The sequence below is a fragment of the Sesamum indicum genome, linkage group LG2, assembly GCF_026168435.1.
Source record: "Sesamum indicum cultivar Baizhima isolate 11 linkage group LG2, ASM2616843v1, whole genome shotgun sequence".
NCBI lineage: Eukaryota > Viridiplantae > Streptophyta > Magnoliopsida > Lamiales > Pedaliaceae > Sesamum > Sesamum indicum.
This window is the reverse complement of record NC_142658.1, coordinates 17,184,577-17,204,691: the sequence shown is the minus strand read 5'-3', so window position 1 is coordinate 17,204,691 and position 20,115 is coordinate 17,184,577. Positions and strand designations below refer to the sequence as shown.

The window sequence follows — 20,115 nt, the reverse complement described above, 5'->3', positions numbered from 1 at the left end:
TTCACTCATGTGATACTTCAGTATAAGATATATATAAGATCCATCTGTATAAATATTATCATTTACATCTAAAATGCTTTGGAAGCAACTTGTATAGTTTGGGAAGGGGTTTTGATTGATAAAAAAGAGGAATCTACTTCAACCGATATGCCCTTAGGCGCGGCCATACATTTGCCCCTTTCATTACTTTTTTCACGACGAGAGAACCGCGTCTACAACAGTCGAAGTGGTGGAAGCCCCCCCCCCCCAACCCCCCTTGAGTCAGAAGGAGAGCTTCTGTGCACCTCTCTCCAAGAGCTAGGATTTGATCCGTTAAACTACTAGGGGCTCATGTAGCTCATGCCGAATTATGAACAAGGATTAATTACTTCCCTGTCTAGCTACTCTAGGTTGGTGGGGAAGTTATAGATATATTTCCATACTTTGTATCTCAAGTACTTCATTTCTGTACCGAGCTCTATTATAAGTTGCAAGTTTAGAAAATTGCTAGTGAAACGCAGGATTTGCTTGAATTGGGCCTTTAATCATGTCCAATGCAAAGAGGTAAACGAGCCCTTAAATGAATTTTTACCTACAAATTGGTTTAAATTAAATACACACGAACCTTCACTAGGAAATCTAAGTAAGTGAGGCTGTGGAGGTTTCAATCAATACCAGGGCTCAAGATTTCTAGCGGCCTTTTCTACTTATATTGGTTAGCATAGAATGAATATTGTTAAATGTTAGGCATTGTATAACAGCTTACTCCCAGTAAAACCTCTTAACATTACTTGACTTATTATAGAAATAAATTAATAATTTTTTATTTTCACTTGTTGATAGAGAAGAGGTTACCTTCGAGAGGCCTCATCTCAAGATTTCTTAAGAACATCGACTAAGTTCTCAGTCGTGCACATGACATTGTGCTATCGAGAAGCCAATAAGACCATATATCTCCTTGCACACAAAACTACTATTATACAGGAAATAAAACATTATATATAGCAATTATCCTCAAATTTTTACTTTATTTTGCTTCTAATTGTCGCTCTTATTACTATAAACAATGTCTTCCCTTTTCTATAAATTATTTTGCTTATATAAATGAATAATTTTTCTTTAGTGCTAAACAAAAAAAAAAATGAAAAATAGCACGACTAATTATCTTCCAATTATTTCTTTTTGGACTTTTAATTCCTCTTCCTTTATTTGCCTATCTTGAAAGGTCATTTTGGTTTTTTCTTTGAATTTTAAAAGAAAGGAAGTAGCAGGTGTTTTCATCTACAGCAACCGTCCATGACCCACGTGTCGAATACGAAAGGCTGCCGGCGTCCACACATATGCTGCTTCCCACCTCATACCAAATCATTCTGTCCTTTTCTCTCTCCTCTCTCTCTCTCTCTCTACAGTTTTAATTCAACAATTTTATTTATTTTTGATGTAAAAGGGAAGAAAAGGCAAAACCAAACCCAAAACTTTCTCGCTGTCTCCTCCATAAATCCATCCAATTCCCCTTAATTCACTCCTTGATTTTTGTTCAATTCCCTCCAGATTTTCCTCTTAGAATTTTTGATCATCCCACTTCTCTTCCTTTCAGCTGGAATCTTAATTTCCAACGAAATCCCAGAAACCCAATTCTAGGGTTTTGATTCTTCTTAGGAATCTTCGCTTTTGACAGAAGTATTTCCATAATTCTCTGTTCTTTGATTATATTAGCAAAGTTGTGGTGTGGGGGTTTCTGGTTTTACGATTTGAGGAAGGAAGGTATTCTTTCTAGAATCGTGCCGTCGGAAAGATGAGTTTTCAGGATCTAGAATCCGGCCGTGGGAATGGATCGAGAAGAGGGTACTTGAATGGGAAGCAGGATCCGACGCAGGCCGTGGCCTCCGGAATATTCCAGATCAACACGGCCGTTTCGTCATTCCAGCGCCTTGTGAACACCCTCGGTACCCCAAAAGACACACCGGAGCTCCGCGAGAAGCTGTTAGTTTTTAATTTGTTTCTGTTTTGTTACTTTGGGTTTTTTTTTGCGGTGCACGAGGTTGACTTTGTAGATGATGGGGATGTTATTGCATCGAAATTTGAGTTCTGGAAATTGGGTTCATCTTCTGATAGTGATTCAAAATTTCTAAATTTGGGGATTACAATGTTACATGTGATAAAACTAGGAATAATACTTAAACGATTTGAGTTTGATACACTGCTAAACACTTGGAATTAACGAAACTTTGCACTCAATTAACGTTGAAGGGGTGGCCTTGACGGTCAAATTGGTCTGTGTTAATCTTGAGCCTTTCAATGTAGATGTAGGTGTTCTTTTAGTTTCCTTATGGACTTTTAAATTGACCTGTGTGATATAATACTGTGATGGGCTTTCCTCCTTGAAGTGCCTCTGTGATTTTTTAATTTATAATCCTAGACAAGCATCAATCTAGCAAAAGAATCCAATTCTTTCAGCGGGGAGAAGGCGATGAGCAGCCATTGGCACCTGCCAACTTCTGTGTGAAAAAATCGGGGGAGGAACTTCTTGACTGTTAATGAACTTACTGGAGTTCATTCTAGGATCATTGTAGTCAGTAGATTGGTAAACCTATTGGTAATGCATTTTCTTGTTTTTTTTGTCCTCTTGCTTACTAGTAAGGCCTTTTTAAGTCCTCATGGATGGTAACTGCAAGTAAAGGTGTCTTGCTAGATGACTAGCAAAAATAAGGTTCTTATATTTGTAGTCTGTGGTTGCATCCCTTTCACTGAGAAACCTATAGCGGGCAAGAACATGTAAACAAGATAGCCACCTTGATTATGAGCTCGTGCTCATAGAAGTGACCCTCCAATCAGACTCATCTAGTCTGTCTATTTGCTGAAGGCTCATAAGGATGTCCCCACTGATTGCTCCAGTAATTCAACAACCTTCTCAGACTACTGTACTACTTCTTTGCTGTGTCTGTAAGAAGAATCCAAGATAACCTAAGCTAATAGTCGAGGTCATCCTCTCTGTGTCACTTGTAAAGCCTTGGAAGGGTCAACCAGAAGCAAAGATAACTCTAGAGTCCTAGAAGTCACTTTAGTGAGAAGATAGGGCGACAAAAGGCAGCTATTATCTTCTGGAAATATAAATATTAATATCCTAATATGATCTACTACACCGGTCAAAAAGAGATGATCCCAAGTTATGTGGCACGAGTTGCTAGCAACAGCTTGTCCTGTGAAGATACTAAATAGCAAGTAGGAACCTTGATGGATGCATTAACTGTCAGTTATTGGTACTGTGAAGGGTGGTTGGGTTACTGCAAAAGCCTTTCAAGCATTGCTTCAGTTATCCATACATGTGATGTTCTACCCATATAGAATCATGGGATTTGGTATGGTTAAAGAACTTCCTTATATGGGAGTTCAGAAATTTTTTAAATGGATACTAGTTTACCCTATTAATAATTCTTGATGATAAGCATAAATTCAGGCTCATCAAGGGAACTAGCGGTGCTCTTCTAACTAGGCAAAGGTGAAGGTGTGAGGCACACATCAATTCAGCAACCTTACTGGCTTTTTTTACCTTATTTTTTGTTGACTGATAGGAGTTTTCATCTTGAGCCCAAGCAGTTCCTTGTAGAGCCTCTATTTCTGGTATCCCTTTGTCCATACCTGTAGTCATCCACAATGGTACCATGACGCCAATCTGGACCACCATGAATTGTGTGCTTCCTGTTTCCAGTTTGTCATCTGTGTTTTGTGCCGACTTGTATTGAACTACTGGAGCTCTTTGCGGATCTTGGGAATCCTCAATACATCATACAATTTCTATATGCAGTTGCTGATCATCTTGTAATGTGGTAAATATTGTTGGAGGTTTTAAAGCTGGTTTCACTCACTGCAGGCATAAAACTCGCCTACATATTGGACAGTTGGTGAAGGATACATCAGCTAAACTTAAGCAAGCTAGTGAAACAGATCATCAAGTTGAAGTCAGTGTAAGTTTGTCTCTTTGCTTAACAGTTGATCCAGCTGTTGTGTTATATCATTTTTGATATACTCTCCCTATTTTAACCAGTTGATCAGTCATGATTGCCGGCAATTGTGGTCTCCCAGAAATATTGCAATCTCTTGAAACTAAACCAACTTGAATAGATTTTATTTGTAGTTTTACTTTGTTCAAAATTTATGGGGCAGTAAAATGACGTTTGAATTCTTTTCTCCACCAACCTCTAATCAGTGTTATGTGATCTGATTTCCTTCCTGTTCCCTGCAGGCAAGCAAGAAAATTACAGATGCCAAACTTGCGAAAGACTTTCAGGCAGTACTAAAGGAGTTTCAGAAGGCTCAGCGGCTTGCAGCTGAGAGGGAGACAGCTTATACTCCTTTTGTTCCCCAAGCAGTTCTTCCTTCTAGGTAATATATCCTATGGGATAGGAAGCTATCTAAATGAATAAACTCCATGAGATTATCTTCTCGTTGTGGTTTCGGTAATGGTTATTGGCTAAACTATAGACAACATTTTATAGTTTATGAAATCTGCATTGGCTGGTGGACCATTTACTTAATCTAATACCGCATTGTATGTTGTTTATCTATATTGTTGGGCTGTGGCTTATCTTTTGAAACTACTACCTCGTGCAGCTACTCAGCTGGTGATGCAGATATAAGTGCAGATAAGAATCCAGAACAGCGAGCTCTTCTTGTGGAATCCAGGAGGTACAGCAATTTAGGAATTTTAACATCTGTGGTCAATGTATTTGCAAATGACAAACAGATGATAAACTCACATTTTCATGAACAGGCCACCGTAAATTTGGTTCAGTAAGAAATTGAGATGGGATTTTGCAGTACTATTCACTGACTATAAACTAGTGCTTTAACTTCTTAAAACTATTCCTATTTATGGTTCCTTATCTAATATATACTATGGTGTCCCTCACGTGCAACTTCTTCAAATTTGTCTTGTCCCCTGTAAATTTATAGTTCTCTCTTTTCTTTTTGGTAATATAAACAACTATATTTTTTCATGTACCGTTTAACAATCTTCCTTGTCCTTCTAAATAGAATTTTTCATGAATAGCTCATTCATTGTGAAAAGTATGGAACAAAAATCAACATTCGTAAGGTTGTCACTAGCACATGCAACTTCATTCCATAAATCAATATATTGAGATTTCCACCCTGGTATTCGTCCTTATTTGTGTTTTTGCTGTATTTGTTTTTAATTTTTTGAACACTGTGATGAGAGAAATTCATTCTTGGACTATTGTGCATGCCTACCAATAAGATTCTGAAAAAGGAACATTGATACATAGAAATGCCTTATGTATCGTCAACAGTTCATTAAAAGGGCTTGGCATATTCTACATATCCATTACTTGTGAAGATAGAAGATTACACCCATGCCCTTTGCAGTGCTTCTGTCTGCTTAAGCATTTCATACTTTATAAAATTCTGTTGCATGGTCTGCCGTCAGCTGAAACTGAACCAAATTGTTTGGTTGTTGCTCTATAAATCACACAGGAGTCACATTTGTTCTATCGTAGAATATGTTATCATGACTGAGAAGATTTGATCGTCTGTGATATCCCTCATTTGCAGAAAACTAGTCATCTAAATAGAAGTTTCATGAAATTTTATCTCCTTATGCTGCAGGCAAGAGGTTCTGCTGTTAGACAATGAGATTGCTTTTAATGAGGCCATCATAGAGGAAAGAGAGCAAGGAATAAAAGAAATACAGCAACAGATTGGTGAAGTGAATGAGATTTTCAAAGACCTTGCGGTACTGGTTCACGAGCAAGGGACTATGATAGGTAAATGATTTCGCACAGCATTATATGGAAATCTTGTTTAACAAACCTAACATCGAATCTGTTCCCTCTACCCAGATGACATTGGCTCCAACATTGAGGGTGCTCATGCAGCAACATCTCAAGGAAAATCCCAACTTGTCAAAGCTGCTAAGACACAGAGATCCAATTCATCTCTGGTAAGTTGTAGACATATCATCTATGTCTATCAGGAAGATGATGCTTCTTATAGGCTTTTATCAAAGAATGCTTCCAGTGGCACTTAGCTCTGTCTGTTGGGATAAACAGATAAACATCTTGCTGCCACTTTTTTTTTTCTTTTTTAACTATTATAGTAACTCATCTTTTAATAGATGGTTTCATTATATTAGACTCTTTGAAAATGTAATTTTAATGATTCAAGGGTTGCACCACTAGCACTTGCCCTTGCAGAGTTAAAAACAAATTAAAATTGCACATGCTAGTTTTCTTTGTTGTCAGCACCATGCTAGGTATGATTTCAATTGTATTTGATGGTTTTCCATTTTCCATTCTTTTTCTTACTGGTATTTTGAAAATTGAATTACATGTGCCACAAGCTTCACCGTAGTAATAGTTGCAAGTGTGCCTGTAGCGCCAGTCAATTGTTTTTGTCTCCTAGAGCTACTCATCTGATTCATTTGGCATTTGGCATTTGGCAGTCTATGTTTTAGCGAGTGATACAATGTGACAGTACTTGAACTTACTCATTTTAATTTTATCTTCTGCAGACTTGCTTGCTACTCGTGATTTTCGGCATTGTGCTTCTCATTGTGATTATAGTACTTGCCGCCTGATCAGAGAATGCAGAAAGATGGTGAAAGAATAGAAGTGTCATTTATTGATCTATGTGGTGTTAAGTTCTTCTGTAATACCAACAAAGCAGTGTGGCTGTTTGAAGTGTGTTGCTTCTTGAATCGACAAGTTTTATATTGCTTGAATACAGATTTGTTTATGTTTGAAGGGTGGTTGGTTTCATCGTGTAAATTCTGCCCCTCCTGCTTTCCTTTTCTATCACGTGTCATGGATTGATCGATTGCTCCAAGTGTTATTGTCATACATAAGTGTTCATTGACTAGTTCTTTAATCGGCATGTGATTCAATGTTGGAATGCACGGCAACAGTTTGATGCTAATTCGTCACCAGATATGTACAACATCCGGTTAGTTACATGGCCTGGCTGAAGGTTCAGCTACTTGTTTGTGGATTTAGCGGTAGCATGATGGAAATTCTGATAAAAAGTTACTGCACGAGCAAAAGCATTGTATGACATTTGGCAGCTATTTGATGATACAAGTAGAGACGAGCTACTTCTTTTTGGCTGGTAATATTATGTAGCTTCCCTGGTTGTATGTAAATATATTCCTTGATGGCTGGTAACCTTACGTAGCTTCCCAGGTTGTATATATATATATTCCTTGATGTTCAGGAAGACTAGGACATACCAATACCTTACGTAGCTTCCCAGGTTGTATATATATATATTCCTTGATGTTCAGGAAGACTAGGACATACCAATAGTAGCTACCTCATGTTAGCAAATAGTTACCTCTATGTGTAGCAAGTGGTAAGTTGATGCAGTACGGCCGCCAAAATACTAGATTAATAGCTGTATAATGTTGCCAAGCCTTGATGTGATTCTGTGAGCTGGGCTCAACATTGAAAGCATAAAATCACGTTTTAGCTCCTTAATTTGTTTGGCGTGAAGGGCATTGTCAGAGTGAGCATGAGCTTTCGTCTAGTAAAGAATCTCCTGAGGCTAAACAACAGTTGACTTCCATTATCACCAAAAACGAATGGATCCTCGTTTGAAAGTGTTATCTGGTTTGGTTAAGCTGAAGGGAATAATCGGAGATGTTAATGCTGAAATAGTAACATTATCTCTGCAAAATTCAATTGACAGTCCATCTTAGTTTGCAGGCAAATGGAACGAAATTAGTTCTTGAAAAATCAGGCGTTTGTTTGGGTTATAAGGAAGGTGTTACTCTTTGTTTCCGAAGATAAAGAGAGACAATTAAGTGTTTCATATGTTTGATTTCATATTTGTGTCACAAACTTAATATTATATGAAGATATTTACAAATATTTGAGATATTTTTGGCTACACTTGGACAACTAAACAATGAACAAAGACGGCGAGTGAATTGAAAATTTCAGTACGAACTGTTTCCCTCTACTATGGACCCGTCAACACCTCTAACAAAGTTCTCACCCAGAAACCCTTAATAGATAGCAGCATTGGAAGATGACCTAATCACATCTTTTGTTCTAATGCATCCGATGTTATAGGAGTTATAGAGCTGCTCTCTTCTGCATCTTCTCTAATACATTCATCATTTTTTGGATTTGTAGAGGGTAACTTTAAATACATATAGATATGTTGTGGTTAATCCTCAAACTTGCACAAGGAGAATCAGGTATAGCATGCTCTCATTGTGTAATTAGCGATGAGAGCATGTATAGGCTCCATGTGTTTTGTGTCTGCATGAGAGAAAGAATTCACAGGAGAAAGATTTCGTTAACTAAGCAAAATGACACGTAGATCCCTTGAATAAAAAACATTCAAGAAATGTAGACAAGTTGATTACAAACTTTTCGGCTTGCTAGAGCCTTTGTTATCTGTATAACAAAAAGATAACACCACGATAAGCAGAGCGGACACAAGAGCGAAGCAGTAAGTAATAGCAGATACGACTCCTGCATGTTCCCTGATCCCACAGGGTATTTCCCATGCAAGAGGACTAGCTTTGTAGTCAGAAATATTGTTGGTAGGCAAGTAAGCACAGCTTCTCTTAAATCCATTTACTTCAAGGCTGCAACACATAAATAAATCGGGTTGCCCAAACTCAACCCTTGAGAAGCCAAGTCCTAAAGGCTGTGAAACCAGGAAAAGAAAAAGACAAACAAAAAAGAAATAAATAAATCTATGAAGATAGAGACCTGAGAACTAGCTTTTCAGATGCCGAGTGCGCATGAAAAGGAAAGAAACAAAATCAGTATGAATAAAGTACCATTAGCATAAGAGTATACCCGTAGCTCAAACAGTTGATTTACTTTTAGGCTGTTTAATAAATTGTTGCCTTGATCACATATTATCGAAAAAGATTATCAAAAACCAGTTTTATAAAAGTGAAGCACGATTAAGTAGAGTGGTTTATATTAGAAATTCAACTCCGCCTAAATCACTTACTGGATATCGTGCATGCAATGGAACCTCACAGTTGATCTCGAATTTATCGTGGTGTCTTGACAACATTTTGGAACCAATGCTCATATGTATTTCAACAACCGAACGATTTGAGCGAAAAGAAGGTAGTTCTAAATTTGTATCACCAAACACAGCTGCATCGCTGAATACTGCAAAAGAAAACCACAAAGCCACTAACCTCAAATTTTGGAGAAGAACTCATAAAATTGCCTTAAGAAGCTTGTAATAGTCAAATACCACCACGCTGGACAAGATGCTGGAGCTCAAAAGGATCAGCAAACACCCCTGAGGGCAGTCTTTCAGTCATTATGACTTCACAAGAATGTGCAACCAACTTGATTTTCAGTTCTGGCTGGAACTTAAATATGATAGAAGAAGATAAGTGACGATGAGAACCTTCACCAATAACACTTCGGTGTAGATTTGACAGTGTGGGCAATACACAATTTCCATCTTCAAGCACTTTGCACAAAGTAAGTGGGATTTCATTTGCTATAAAATTATCGAATTCTGGATCTATCAAACTGTCGTGTTTCTCAAAATAAGTTTTCGTAATGTATTTGTCCACATAACCTGCCTGCCCCTGCAGAAGTAAAATGTACAAATTAGCGAAACTTCAGCCAACAGCATCAAAGACAGACAGTACTACTCGAAATTCACCGTCACCACTTTCGGTTTGGGAATGTATTAATGATATGTTGCTTGAAATAGCTACACAGCGGCTTACAGTCTTAAGATTCATCCAAACAAAAAAATCCCATCACCAAACAGAACAATTTTTAGCAATGTAGCGAGAAAGGAGATGAACGTTCCACTCACAGTAGTCGAAGCATGCACGTAAGATCTGATGATTGTAAGAAATATGAGTACGAATTGTAGCACTGAATTTATTCGCACTAGAAGCAATCGAGCTTCCATTTGCTCATCTGACCTGAGACAGAACGAAAAACAAGAATACTGAAATATGCTGCAATATTGATTGCTAAAACCTATGGAGAACATGTAAAGAATTCCCTGAATCAGATCAAACAAGCCCATTCGGTAAAGTCAATTCGAGATGTATATTCACATTGGGGAAAACAGAAATCATCCAAATGATCCATTACGAATGAAACATTATACCCGTGGGCACTGACGATCAACGTCCCACGCATACTACTATGGCTTCATTACAAGAATAGGGATCAAGTAAAAGGATCCGTTCGAAGAAAAAGAAAACACAATGAAAATAAATTCAGTTCACAGTGAAAGTAAAGATGAAATGGGTTATAGGAATTTCACCTGCGGACTTAGCAATGGCTGCCTTTCTTTACTTTTCGAGAAATGGAAACTAACACTAGCGGTTGGGTGGGTCTATAAAGCGAGTTCTAGGAGTGCCACGTAACCAGGGTGATGGAATCTACGGTCAAAAATGAACCCCCCCAAAAATGCCCTAACCTAAATTTTTTGAATATAAACACCAATTGAAGTTGAATTCAGGAGTCCAGAAAGTGAATTTAACTAAAAACAATGAGCAGCGGAAGCTTGTCGGCGGCGGGAGCGCCGGCGGCGTCATCGTCGACGGTGGATGATCATCATCATTTGCATCATGAATTGGCGTTGGCGGCGGCGGACGTAAACGTCATCTCTATTCAAGATCGAAAGGATCAGGCTCTTCTTGGTCAGTCATTCACTGCTTTTACATTGTTTCTCTATTATCTTTTCTTTTTGCTTTTCAGTATGCGATCAGGTCTTTATCACTGTTCTTTTATATCCTGTTGCCATTTTTTCGGTGAAATTCTGCGTTATGCAATCTACTCCAACTCAATTTAACTTATCCCTTTTGCATTTTTTACTTCATTGAACTTTATAAAATTAAATATTGTATTTCTGAATCCTTAGGTCTTCAAATTGTTGCAGTATGACTTTTTATTTTAATGCTGGTTATTTAAATTGCAAAATAATTTTTAAAGTTGCACATTGTTTTGTATTCGTAAAAAAAAAATTTAACGAAGGGACAAATATTCATCGAGAGTTTTTCTTTTACCCCGACGAAAACACCCGAAGGTATTATATAAATCATAAAGGTCAATCGATGTTCACAAGTTGTACCACTTTCCGACAAGACAAAACCTGGAAAATAATCTCATCCAACCGTGATCAACCTGGATTATAACCAAAGTGGAGTGAGCACACAACCTTGTTGACAATGGCTTGAGCATCGCCGCGCCACCTTCGAACGTGCACCTATTCCTGTTGCCCAAAGCGCTCTCGTGAGAAAAAGCCGAGAACTTCTCCCTTTCACCAGCCTTTTGTGCGCCTGGCGCATCCATTCCTTGGTCTGGAGACCATCGCCAGTGACCCACCACCCATACCAGCCTGGCGAATGGGCACACGCTCAACATGTGCTCACTGCCTTCTTCCCCGTTGCCGCAAAGTGCGCATAAGCCATCAACCTTAAGCACCCTTTGGTGCAAGCTCGACTCTGTCGGGAGAGCTGATCGGCAGCACTTCCAAGCAAAGAGAAGGACCTTCAGCATTGCTTTAGTTTTCCGTATACAGCCCTGTTGCGAATCGAAACATCCCTACTCCCTCTGATGGTTGGCCAAACAATACACACTCTTGACCATGAAGCGGCCCTTCTTGGTGTAGTGCCAATAAAGTTGGTCCTCCGAATCAATCCATAGTTTGGTGAGCATGATCCACTCCGCGTTGACATCCTCACTTTCAGCCCTTACTCGTTCCTAATCCCATAGGCCAGCTGGATTGAGTAGCGCGTCAAATGTAGCCTCAGGTGGTAGAGTGCAAGGTGGGATTATCGGTTTGAAGTGGACGGCCTGGGGATCCAAGGGTCCAACGCAACTCTCACAAGGTTCCCACACCCTATCTGCCATCTAACTGCCAGTTGTAGTAACGGTCTCGCTTCTGTTATGAAGGATTCCTTCGGGAAATATTTCTGCTTCAATACGTTGTGTAGCAAGCTATTTGGGCTCGACAGGATCCTCCATGCTTGTTTGCATAACAGCACCATATTAAATTCTCGGAGGGTGCAGAGTCCAAGCTTCCCTTCTGCTTTGCCACGATATACAATCTTCCAAGCCACCTAAGGAATCTTCCATCTCCATCCTGGTGCCACCAGAAGAATGCCGCTATCATGCCCTTGATCTCTTTAAGGAGGGCCTGCAGAATGTTTCAACAACTCATAGCATAAGTGGGGCTAGCCTGGAGGACCACCTTAATCATCACAATGCTTCCAGCCTGGGACAGACGCTAAGTCGACCAACCCTAAATTTTTCTCCAAATGCACTCTTTAATTCGTCCGAAGACCGCTCGTTTGGACTTGCCACCACCAACAGAAGGCCGAAATATTTGTCGTGTTTGTCTGTTGTGGACACCCTAAGGATCCCAGCTAGATCCTCCTTCACAACCATTGGTGTATCCTTGCTGACTTGCTCAGATTAATCATGAGCCTTGAAGCCTCCTCAAACTTATGCAGCAAGAGCCAAACTCCTAATAGTGCATCCTTCGTCCCTTGGCAAAATATAAGAATATCGTCAGCAAAGAGAAGATGTGAAATCCGAGGCCCCACCTGCTCGCCAACACACCTTGTAGCACGCCTTTGTGTTCTTCCTCACAAGTCATCCCACCGAACACCTCTGCACAATAGAGATGGGGAAAAGGGATCCCTTTGACGGTGCTTCCTTTTCGGCTTCCAAGCACCAAACTGAGCACCATTAAGTAAAAAGAGTAGGAAATAGTCGACATATATTGCATGATTAATGCCACGAATTTCGTATGAAACCTTAATCCAAGAAGCAGTGGTTCAAGAAAATTCCACCCCACTTGGTCATTGCTTTATTGATACCTAGCTTCAATGACACGTGACCAGAAGTACCCCAACATTTATGGGCTAAGAAGTGGTTAAGCTCATGGGCAACGAGAACGTTGTCTGTAATGAACCGGTCGGGAACAAAGGCCGACCGATGTTCTAAAATAATGCTCCCTAAAAGAGGCTTCATACGCTTAGCTAAGACCCGAGAAGCTAATTTATAAACGACATTGCAAAAACTAATGTCTAAAATCAATAACCCTCTCCGGGTTAGGGCATTTAGGGATAACGACAATGTGGGTAGCATTAAGCACTGGGTCAAGGATACTTTCATGAAGGAAATGCAACCCACTTCACAGTATCACTGGCAACGATATGCCTGAATTTTGAAAGAAAATAGGGGACATACCATCCGGACCTAGAGACATCTCATTAAGGGCTTGCTTCACGTCGTCCACGGTAAATGAGTACACAAGAGCTGCGTTCAAAGCATCCGAAATGGCTGGTTGCAAGCTCAAGAAGCATTCATCAATACGAGCCTCCTCATTTGTAGAACGAAAGACGCAATAGAAATAATCCAGCACAAGAGCGTGGATCTCGGATCTCTAGAGAACCGGTGTCGTTGCTCATCTTGAAGTGTTTTAATCGTCTTCTGCCTCTTCCTTTCCGTTGCTTGCCAATGGAAAAATGTTGTGTTTCGAAATTCGATCACTCACCAACAACCACAGTGCTTTCCCTCTCTGTTTCCACCATATCTCCTTCGTCTTTAACAATTCCTCCAGCTCATTCTTAAGTTGCTCTAGTCGTCCTTTCATCACTGCAGTCAGTCGTCCCTCTTGCACCCTATTAATCTCCTTTGTACGTTTTTTCATCCGTTTACTAATGTTCCGAAATGTTGAGCTTTCCCGAACACCCAAGCTTGCCGAGGAGTTGCTAATTTTACTTTTCAGCAACCCTACCCGACTGGATCATTTCCAAACGCCGCCTGCCAGCCCCTCCTCCACCACCTCCTCACATTCTGTTGATTGCAACCATGCCGCCTCGAACCGGAATCGCCATTGCTTACTTTTCTCCATCGAATTCCCCCCACCCCCGTCGAGCTGCAGTAAGATCGCAGAGTGATCTTAGCACGCCATGGGGACATGCGATACCTGGGGTGTCAGAAAGATCGTTGATCCCCGCACGCCCGGTCAGACCTCTCATGGACCGTGGACCGATACTCCCGCTGATTACACCATGTCAAAGGACCCTCATGTCCTACATCATGAAGATCACAATCCGCCAAGCACCTCCTCAAAGCCTCCATCTGCCACTGAGGTCAACTTTGACGTCTTCTTTCTCATGTTTGGTGTAAAATCTCATTGAAATCACTCATACCCGGAGGCGCCTAAGTAAACTCCAGGACTTCCTCCGCCGTGTTCTATTCGGATGCCAAAGAATCCCTTAAACCGCCATCTCTCCGATTCGCCATCAACCCCAACTGTAGGGTTCCAGGCCTCGCCGTGCAATTAGGGTTCCAGGTGTCAGCGGCTCAGCTAGGGTCTTAGGCGGCGGCAGTGCACAACTAGTGTTTCAGGTGACAGCGCGCAGTTAGGGGTTTAGCAATGCTTTTTTTTTTTTTTTTGTCTTTTGGTGTTAAGAACCTGCTCTGATACCCCGTCAGAGTTTTAGATAAGTGAAGAGAGAAACGATGACAACATTTATGTGGTTCAGTGATATGACCTAGGTCGACGAGAAAAATGCCAAAAGACTAAATCATATTATTCTCTTATAATCTTGACCTATTTATATAGGTGAATTACATATGTGGATAACAGAAAATGGAGGAAATATCTCAAGATCAAATCATATAGTTATCACAAGAATCACTTAAATTTTGTTGTGATTCTCTTGTGATTTTATAGTTATTTAAAGAATTAATTCATGATTCTCAAAAGTTTCAATGGCTTCCTTATGAAACATGAATTTTCATACAAAGATAAAATTTTAATGAAATGGAAACCCGATTATTCATTAAATAGGTTCCAAGGAACAGCTTAGTGTGGTAGAAGTATAGATGATTGCATGATGTTTGATGAATTTGTATGGATGGTTTGCTTCAAGATATTCCAGTGCAACCACATTCTTCAAGGGATGAACTTATTGTATTTTATAAACGAAACAGTGGAATACCATGATATATGTCAATTCTTCTTGTCCGTTACTTCGTACTTCTGACAAAGAAGGAGAGGCTTAAAGACTTGTCCTATTTGCAGTTCTCAAGTCAGATTTAATGGCCAAACTCAATAAAGAGGTTAAGTCCCTCGATGAGGATAGCTGGATGTTTGATGGACCACGATCTCGCATTAACCTGATCTCAGGACCTGGTAATTATTAAATCTATGGCTTTATGACTCATGACGTGGAGTAGTAATTGACGAAGGTTAAAGAGTGATCAAATCCTAAAATAGAATAGAAGGAATAGCTACTGTAATTTCTTAATCAGCTTTGTTGTGTTGAAAAAAGAAAAGGAAACTGAAGGATATATTCTTTTATGCACTTACTGTCCTTTTCAAGAGATTGGGAAAGCTATTAGCTGAACACTCTTATGAGCTAATATTAATATATCAATTTTAACAAAGGACTCAACATATGGCATCTCCAAGGATTGTGGCTGGGCTAAATTCTCGTGATTGTGTTCTTTACTTCAGATGATAAGCATGACAACCATAGGACCATAAATGCACATAATTATAAGTAGGTGAAAGTTATTCGTACAACACTGGAATTCTTAAATGAGATTTTACAGAATTTGAAACCCTTCTCTTTTCTGTCTTATATTATTTGTGATTTTCAAATGCAACGCGCTCAATTTTATTAGGTTAAAATGCTGGGCGAGGCTTTTCCAAGCTAGTCCATCCCGGTCTTGGGCTGGCCCATGAGCCTAAGACAACCATGCTATCAATTTCGATGAAAGCTTATTAAAATTAATTAGTCAAGCTCCTTATTTTGGATTACTTTTACAAGAAATTCCAATTTTATAAAATTTAACAGTTTTTGTTTGTGGGTTTTATTATGGTTATTTGCTTTTTTTTTTATTATATTATTTTATTCTTTTACTACTATATCTTGAATGTCATTTATTTTTAATTTATTGACATTAAATGATTTTAAATTAATTAATTATTAACTATTGTTCATAAAAATATAATCTAATTGGACTATAATAGTAGTATGTGGACTGCAAGGATCCTATAACCTATGCTAATTTAATTTGATCAATATCACCTTTTAAATATGACCAAAGTATTTCACTTACTTTATTAACTTCTAAATTTGAAATATTATTGCATACTATTCTTATTCATATGCATCTTATTGGTAATATCCATTTCTTACTCAATAATATATTGTGTTACAACTTAATCTACTATGTCATGTATATTGTTGTAATACTTATGCTATTAATATAAAAAGCAAAGATGTTAAAGTGATGATAAGCATTTCACGATTATGTAATACTAAAAAGAAATTCAAATATTAAGAGATTCACTCAATAGTTGAATTTTGATAAGCAATTTAAATTTAATAACATTAGTGCTTTTATTTTCATACATCAATTTTTATTCTTATAAGTACTTGTTTTTAGTTATTTTTATAAATTTATTCCTGAAATGATATATTTCTCCTTGGTTTATTTATTTATCGTCTTTTATTTAGAGTTTCAATATAATTAGCTCATTTTCTATTTATTTTATTGTTACTATGTTGACAAAATTTGTTAGTTTACTTAATACGAAATATAATTATACAATTGAAATTTACTCTATAGTTAGTGTTAGTATACACTTACTTAAAATCTTACTTTTAATTGTTATCATTTTAATGTTTATTCATCATTTGACTTTTCTTATTTTTGCAATATGAATTATACGTCATATATATACTTCATATATACGAATAAAGATATCTGTTCCAGTCATCATTGTTGTTTCTGTTGTAAATCGGTATATCTGTTTGGGGTAGCATATGTTGTCAAGAAAGTTGTACAAGTCACAACCCTTAGTGCAAGTTTTAGAGCTATAGCAGTTTGTGCTTGCTATTTCTTTGGCAACCTGGTCAATCAATGTAGTAACACCCTAGACTACCAGGGCTGCCGCTTGTTGCTGCTATCTATCTTTGTAGGTGACCTGCAGCACTCTGGTGCTGCTATCTGCCTGCACCTCCTACCTCTCAGCTCTTTTACCAACAATATGTTTTGTGAATATTCCACATGGATTAAAGATGGAGAAAAACATAAATAGACACTGGCACCCCCAGATCATGCACCTTCCTCACAACTTGTATGTCCACGTTCAAATTGAGGTGAAGTTTTAAACTGAATTTGGAGAGATGAAGTTCTGAACATTTTCACATTTTTTTACCTCAAAATTGGTGGTCGGACCTGTGTAATCAAGATTGCAATAACTACAGAAAAAGCTTGATTTGTTATATTATTCAAACAACCTAAGTAATGAGTACATATGACGTGGAAGGATTGCAGTCCAAAGTAAAGAACTAGAAGATAACCAAAGAACCTGTAGATTTGGATATGACACATCAAACAACATAAACTAGTTTAAGCTCTGTGCCACTCTGTACAGGATCATGCTTAATCAGAAAAAATACCAAGAGAGACTACGTGTAGACTATCCATGAATTACTTTTTTATAATTTTTAGAATATAATAAGTTATTTAATTAAAAATTGACGAATACTAAATATAAAGTAAAAACGGTTTTATAAGAATTGATTTTAAAAGCTTCCTTCACTAACAATTCCATTGAATAAGTGGTGTTCCTGGACGTCAGACTGTTGTACGACAACATTGAAAAACGTTGGTAGGATACCAGTTGTCATAGGATTGGTCGAGATAGAGAGAGAGCTTCCCCTTTGTCGTCTGTTCGAGACAAAAGCACTCATATGAGTGGTGCTAATTCCCATGTTCCTTCTAGTCTCGTTTTCTTTCAAGGAATCTTTTCATAACAAATAATATACTATTATACTTAATAACTATTTTGTTTGTTAATTTAATTATAGATATTAACTAATTTAAATAAACTCCAGGGCGATTAGGATAAAGACGGGTAGTTATGTACTTATTCAAATTTTAATATAACAGAAATGTATTTAACATTTTAAGTGACGATATTGACTTCAATGAGGTGATCCAAGTATTTAACGTATATGACGCTTGCTTGATTGTCTCAGTATGTATAGATTAACCAAATTTTCTCACCTTAATATCCAATTTGATAATGTGCAACTAACTCTTCTTGTGTGTCTAGTAAATTGAAAGGTAATCTCACAAAGTTAAATGCAAGCAAAACCACATCATTAGTTGAAGTTATATATACTTTCACAAAAGAATAAAAAGGAAATTAGAGGTGATTTCTGGCGTTGTGGAAAGGAAATTAAATGATAGGCACAAACAATAACATATTGTGCTGCAATAGATCACTTACCTTTTTGTACACATGTAAACGTATGTGGTAAGGAAAAGCTGTATAGCATGGTGGTACTATAATGATTGAACGATTCACATGTATTCATCATGGTTGCTTCTTATCTGAAGGGAAAAGTAAGCCTTAGGTTCTTTCCGCTGACTGAGTTCTGGGAGTGCAGAGAGTATATTCAGATAGGAGTGAACTCTGAGTCCAGAGTGTGCCAACGATGTGGACATAGTTCGGAGTTGTGGGATTGGTGACAAATCCATGTTACACGTGAGTTTCAGAATGGTTCAGGCAAGACAACAGAAAAATGCATTGTAGGATTTTCGTAAAAAAATACAAATAAACGAACTATTACTCATTATATGTGATAAAGGCTTTTAAAATAAACAAAATGTTATTTTTAAACTCAATTTTGAAACAGAAAGTGTTCAACACTAACATACATTCATTGTATATATAATATAACATTATGTAAATAATACTATAAAAGCCCTCAATAAAAAAAGTTTAAACTCCAAGATTGGGTATAGCATTAGACACAATACCACATTATTGGATTAAATTGCCAATATATACAAAATTGCTATCATGATATCAGTGATATACTCCAATATTGTCTGTTATTACAGATGATATTTGTAAACTCAGAGAAATAAGACCCCATCCAGATACATGTCGTCAAATATTAGTGGATATTCTGACTATCATGGTGGAGGTGGCGGGAATCTGGCTGTGGGGAATGTGGAGGAGAAGAATAAGGATGTGATGACAGAACTACTGAGGTGAGAAGATGGTGCAAAATTGGTGGAGATTGGGTGGAGGGAGTGGACGAACGGGTGCAGGGCCAGTTATCTGGGATCGATTGATTACTCTATCTCATGTTCTGGGGACTTTCTAGACCATATTGAATTATGTGTAGAGATCCATATTGCCTAAGCAGATGTCTCCACACAATCCAGCAATGTCCATGTACATGTATTTCATGCATCCAGAGTAATAGAAAGGGATATATTATTCATGAATTCAGTTAATATTGCTAACTGGCAAGCAACTTCTGTTGGAAAATGAAACACTTTTCAAACTCAGTTCCTGGTTAATTCTTACATATCATGAAAATGTAGGTTGACTTCAACTCGTATTTGTGCTGCTTTAACCACAAGTTTATACACTAATGACACCTTATTCAGTTTCATTGAGTGTCGTCATAATGAACTTGTCACAGGTGGTCTTCGACACAGGCGTACAGAAATCTCAACTCGTGACATAGTCCCAAAAAAATGATGTAGATCTCTTCAACAGTTTTACCTGCATCTACTAGCACCCTGGTTAGCTGAAACCTGTCTTGATCTTGTTTCAAGCTTTGGTTATAATTCTGTTTCTGCACAACTGGTTTTCATTACCAGAAGACACTTTGACTGTAAAGGAACCATGATGTTATTTTGCGAAGATTGAATGATTTAGCATGTACGCCTATAACTTGCATGTACGTATAATGCAGCAGAAAATAGAGGGAAATCAAGTATTATATGTTTCTCCGGATCGCAAGAAGTATCACAATTTATAGAAGGGAAGATGCTTTTAGTCCAAAAGAACTGGAATCAATATGTTCTTACAGTTGTAGAGATTTCAGCTGTGTTTCTTCTAGTTCACACGGGCAAGGATGTAACTGTTCTCAAATTTCAATCTTTCCATCAACAACAGCCGTTTAAGCATTGGCCTCCAAATTCATTCCAGTAGGTTTAAGATATAATTTCGTTTATAATGCAATTCTTGAATGGACAAAATATGAGGGCGATCCATACCAACGAAATGGTATCGATAGGATTATAAATGATTCAAGTTGAGTCAAAT

The 20,115-nt window shown here is 38.0% G+C and overlaps 3 protein-coding genes across 6 annotated transcripts; 2 read left to right on the top strand and 1 right to left on the bottom strand.

The window, feature by feature from the left end:
* Positions 1-1,354: 1,354 nt before the first annotated feature.
* Positions 1,355-6,864, top strand: VAM3 (Syntaxin/t-SNARE family protein). The gene is made up of 7 exons (XM_011072011.3): positions 1,355-1,962; positions 3,851-3,944; positions 4,223-4,362; positions 4,591-4,665; positions 5,605-5,762; positions 5,838-5,938; positions 6,509-6,864. Exons 1-7 carry the CDS (start codon positions 1,775-1,777, stop codon positions 6,572-6,574), a joined length of 822 nt encoding a protein of 273 aa, XP_011070313.1. The 5' UTR covers positions 1,355-1,774; the 3' UTR covers positions 6,575-6,864.
* A 1,436-nt stretch (positions 6,865-8,300) lies between these two features.
* Positions 8,301-10,406, bottom strand: LOC105155997 (phosphatidylinositol-glycan biosynthesis class X-like protein). 3 transcript variants are annotated; one of them, XM_011072009.3, is made up of 5 exons: positions 10,267-10,406; positions 9,805-9,916; positions 9,223-9,568; positions 8,968-9,134; positions 8,301-8,652 (listed from the first exon to the last, which is right to left on the bottom strand). In XM_011072009.3, exons 2-5 carry the CDS (start codon positions 9,901-9,903, stop codon positions 8,362-8,364), a joined length of 903 nt encoding a protein of 300 aa, XP_011070311.1. In that variant the 5' UTR covers positions 9,904-9,916; positions 10,267-10,406; the 3' UTR covers positions 8,301-8,361. The 3 variants fall into 3 exon arrangements, with proteins under 3 accessions (XP_011070311.1, XP_011070310.1, XP_011070312.1); XM_011072008.3 differs by lacking the exon at positions 10,267-10,406 and adding an exon at positions 10,108-10,260; XM_011072010.3 differs by lacking the exon at positions 10,267-10,406 and adding an exon at positions 10,108-10,260 and having other exon boundaries at positions 9,382-9,568.
* An 88-nt stretch (positions 10,407-10,494) lies between these two features.
* Positions 10,495-19,795, top strand: SAMBA (valine-tRNA ligase). Of its 2 annotated transcripts, none has more exons than XM_011072007.3 (3): positions 10,495-10,645; positions 15,049-15,159; positions 19,487-19,795. In XM_011072007.3, exons 1-3 carry the CDS (start codon positions 10,495-10,497, stop codon positions 19,543-19,545), a joined length of 321 nt encoding a protein of 106 aa, XP_011070309.1. In that variant the 3' UTR covers positions 19,546-19,795. The 2 variants fall into 2 exon arrangements, with proteins under 2 accessions (XP_011070309.1, XP_088734093.1); XM_088877967.1 differs by lacking the exon at positions 19,487-19,795 and adding an exon at positions 18,894-19,349.
* The last annotated feature ends 320 nt before the right edge of the window (positions 19,796-20,115 follow it).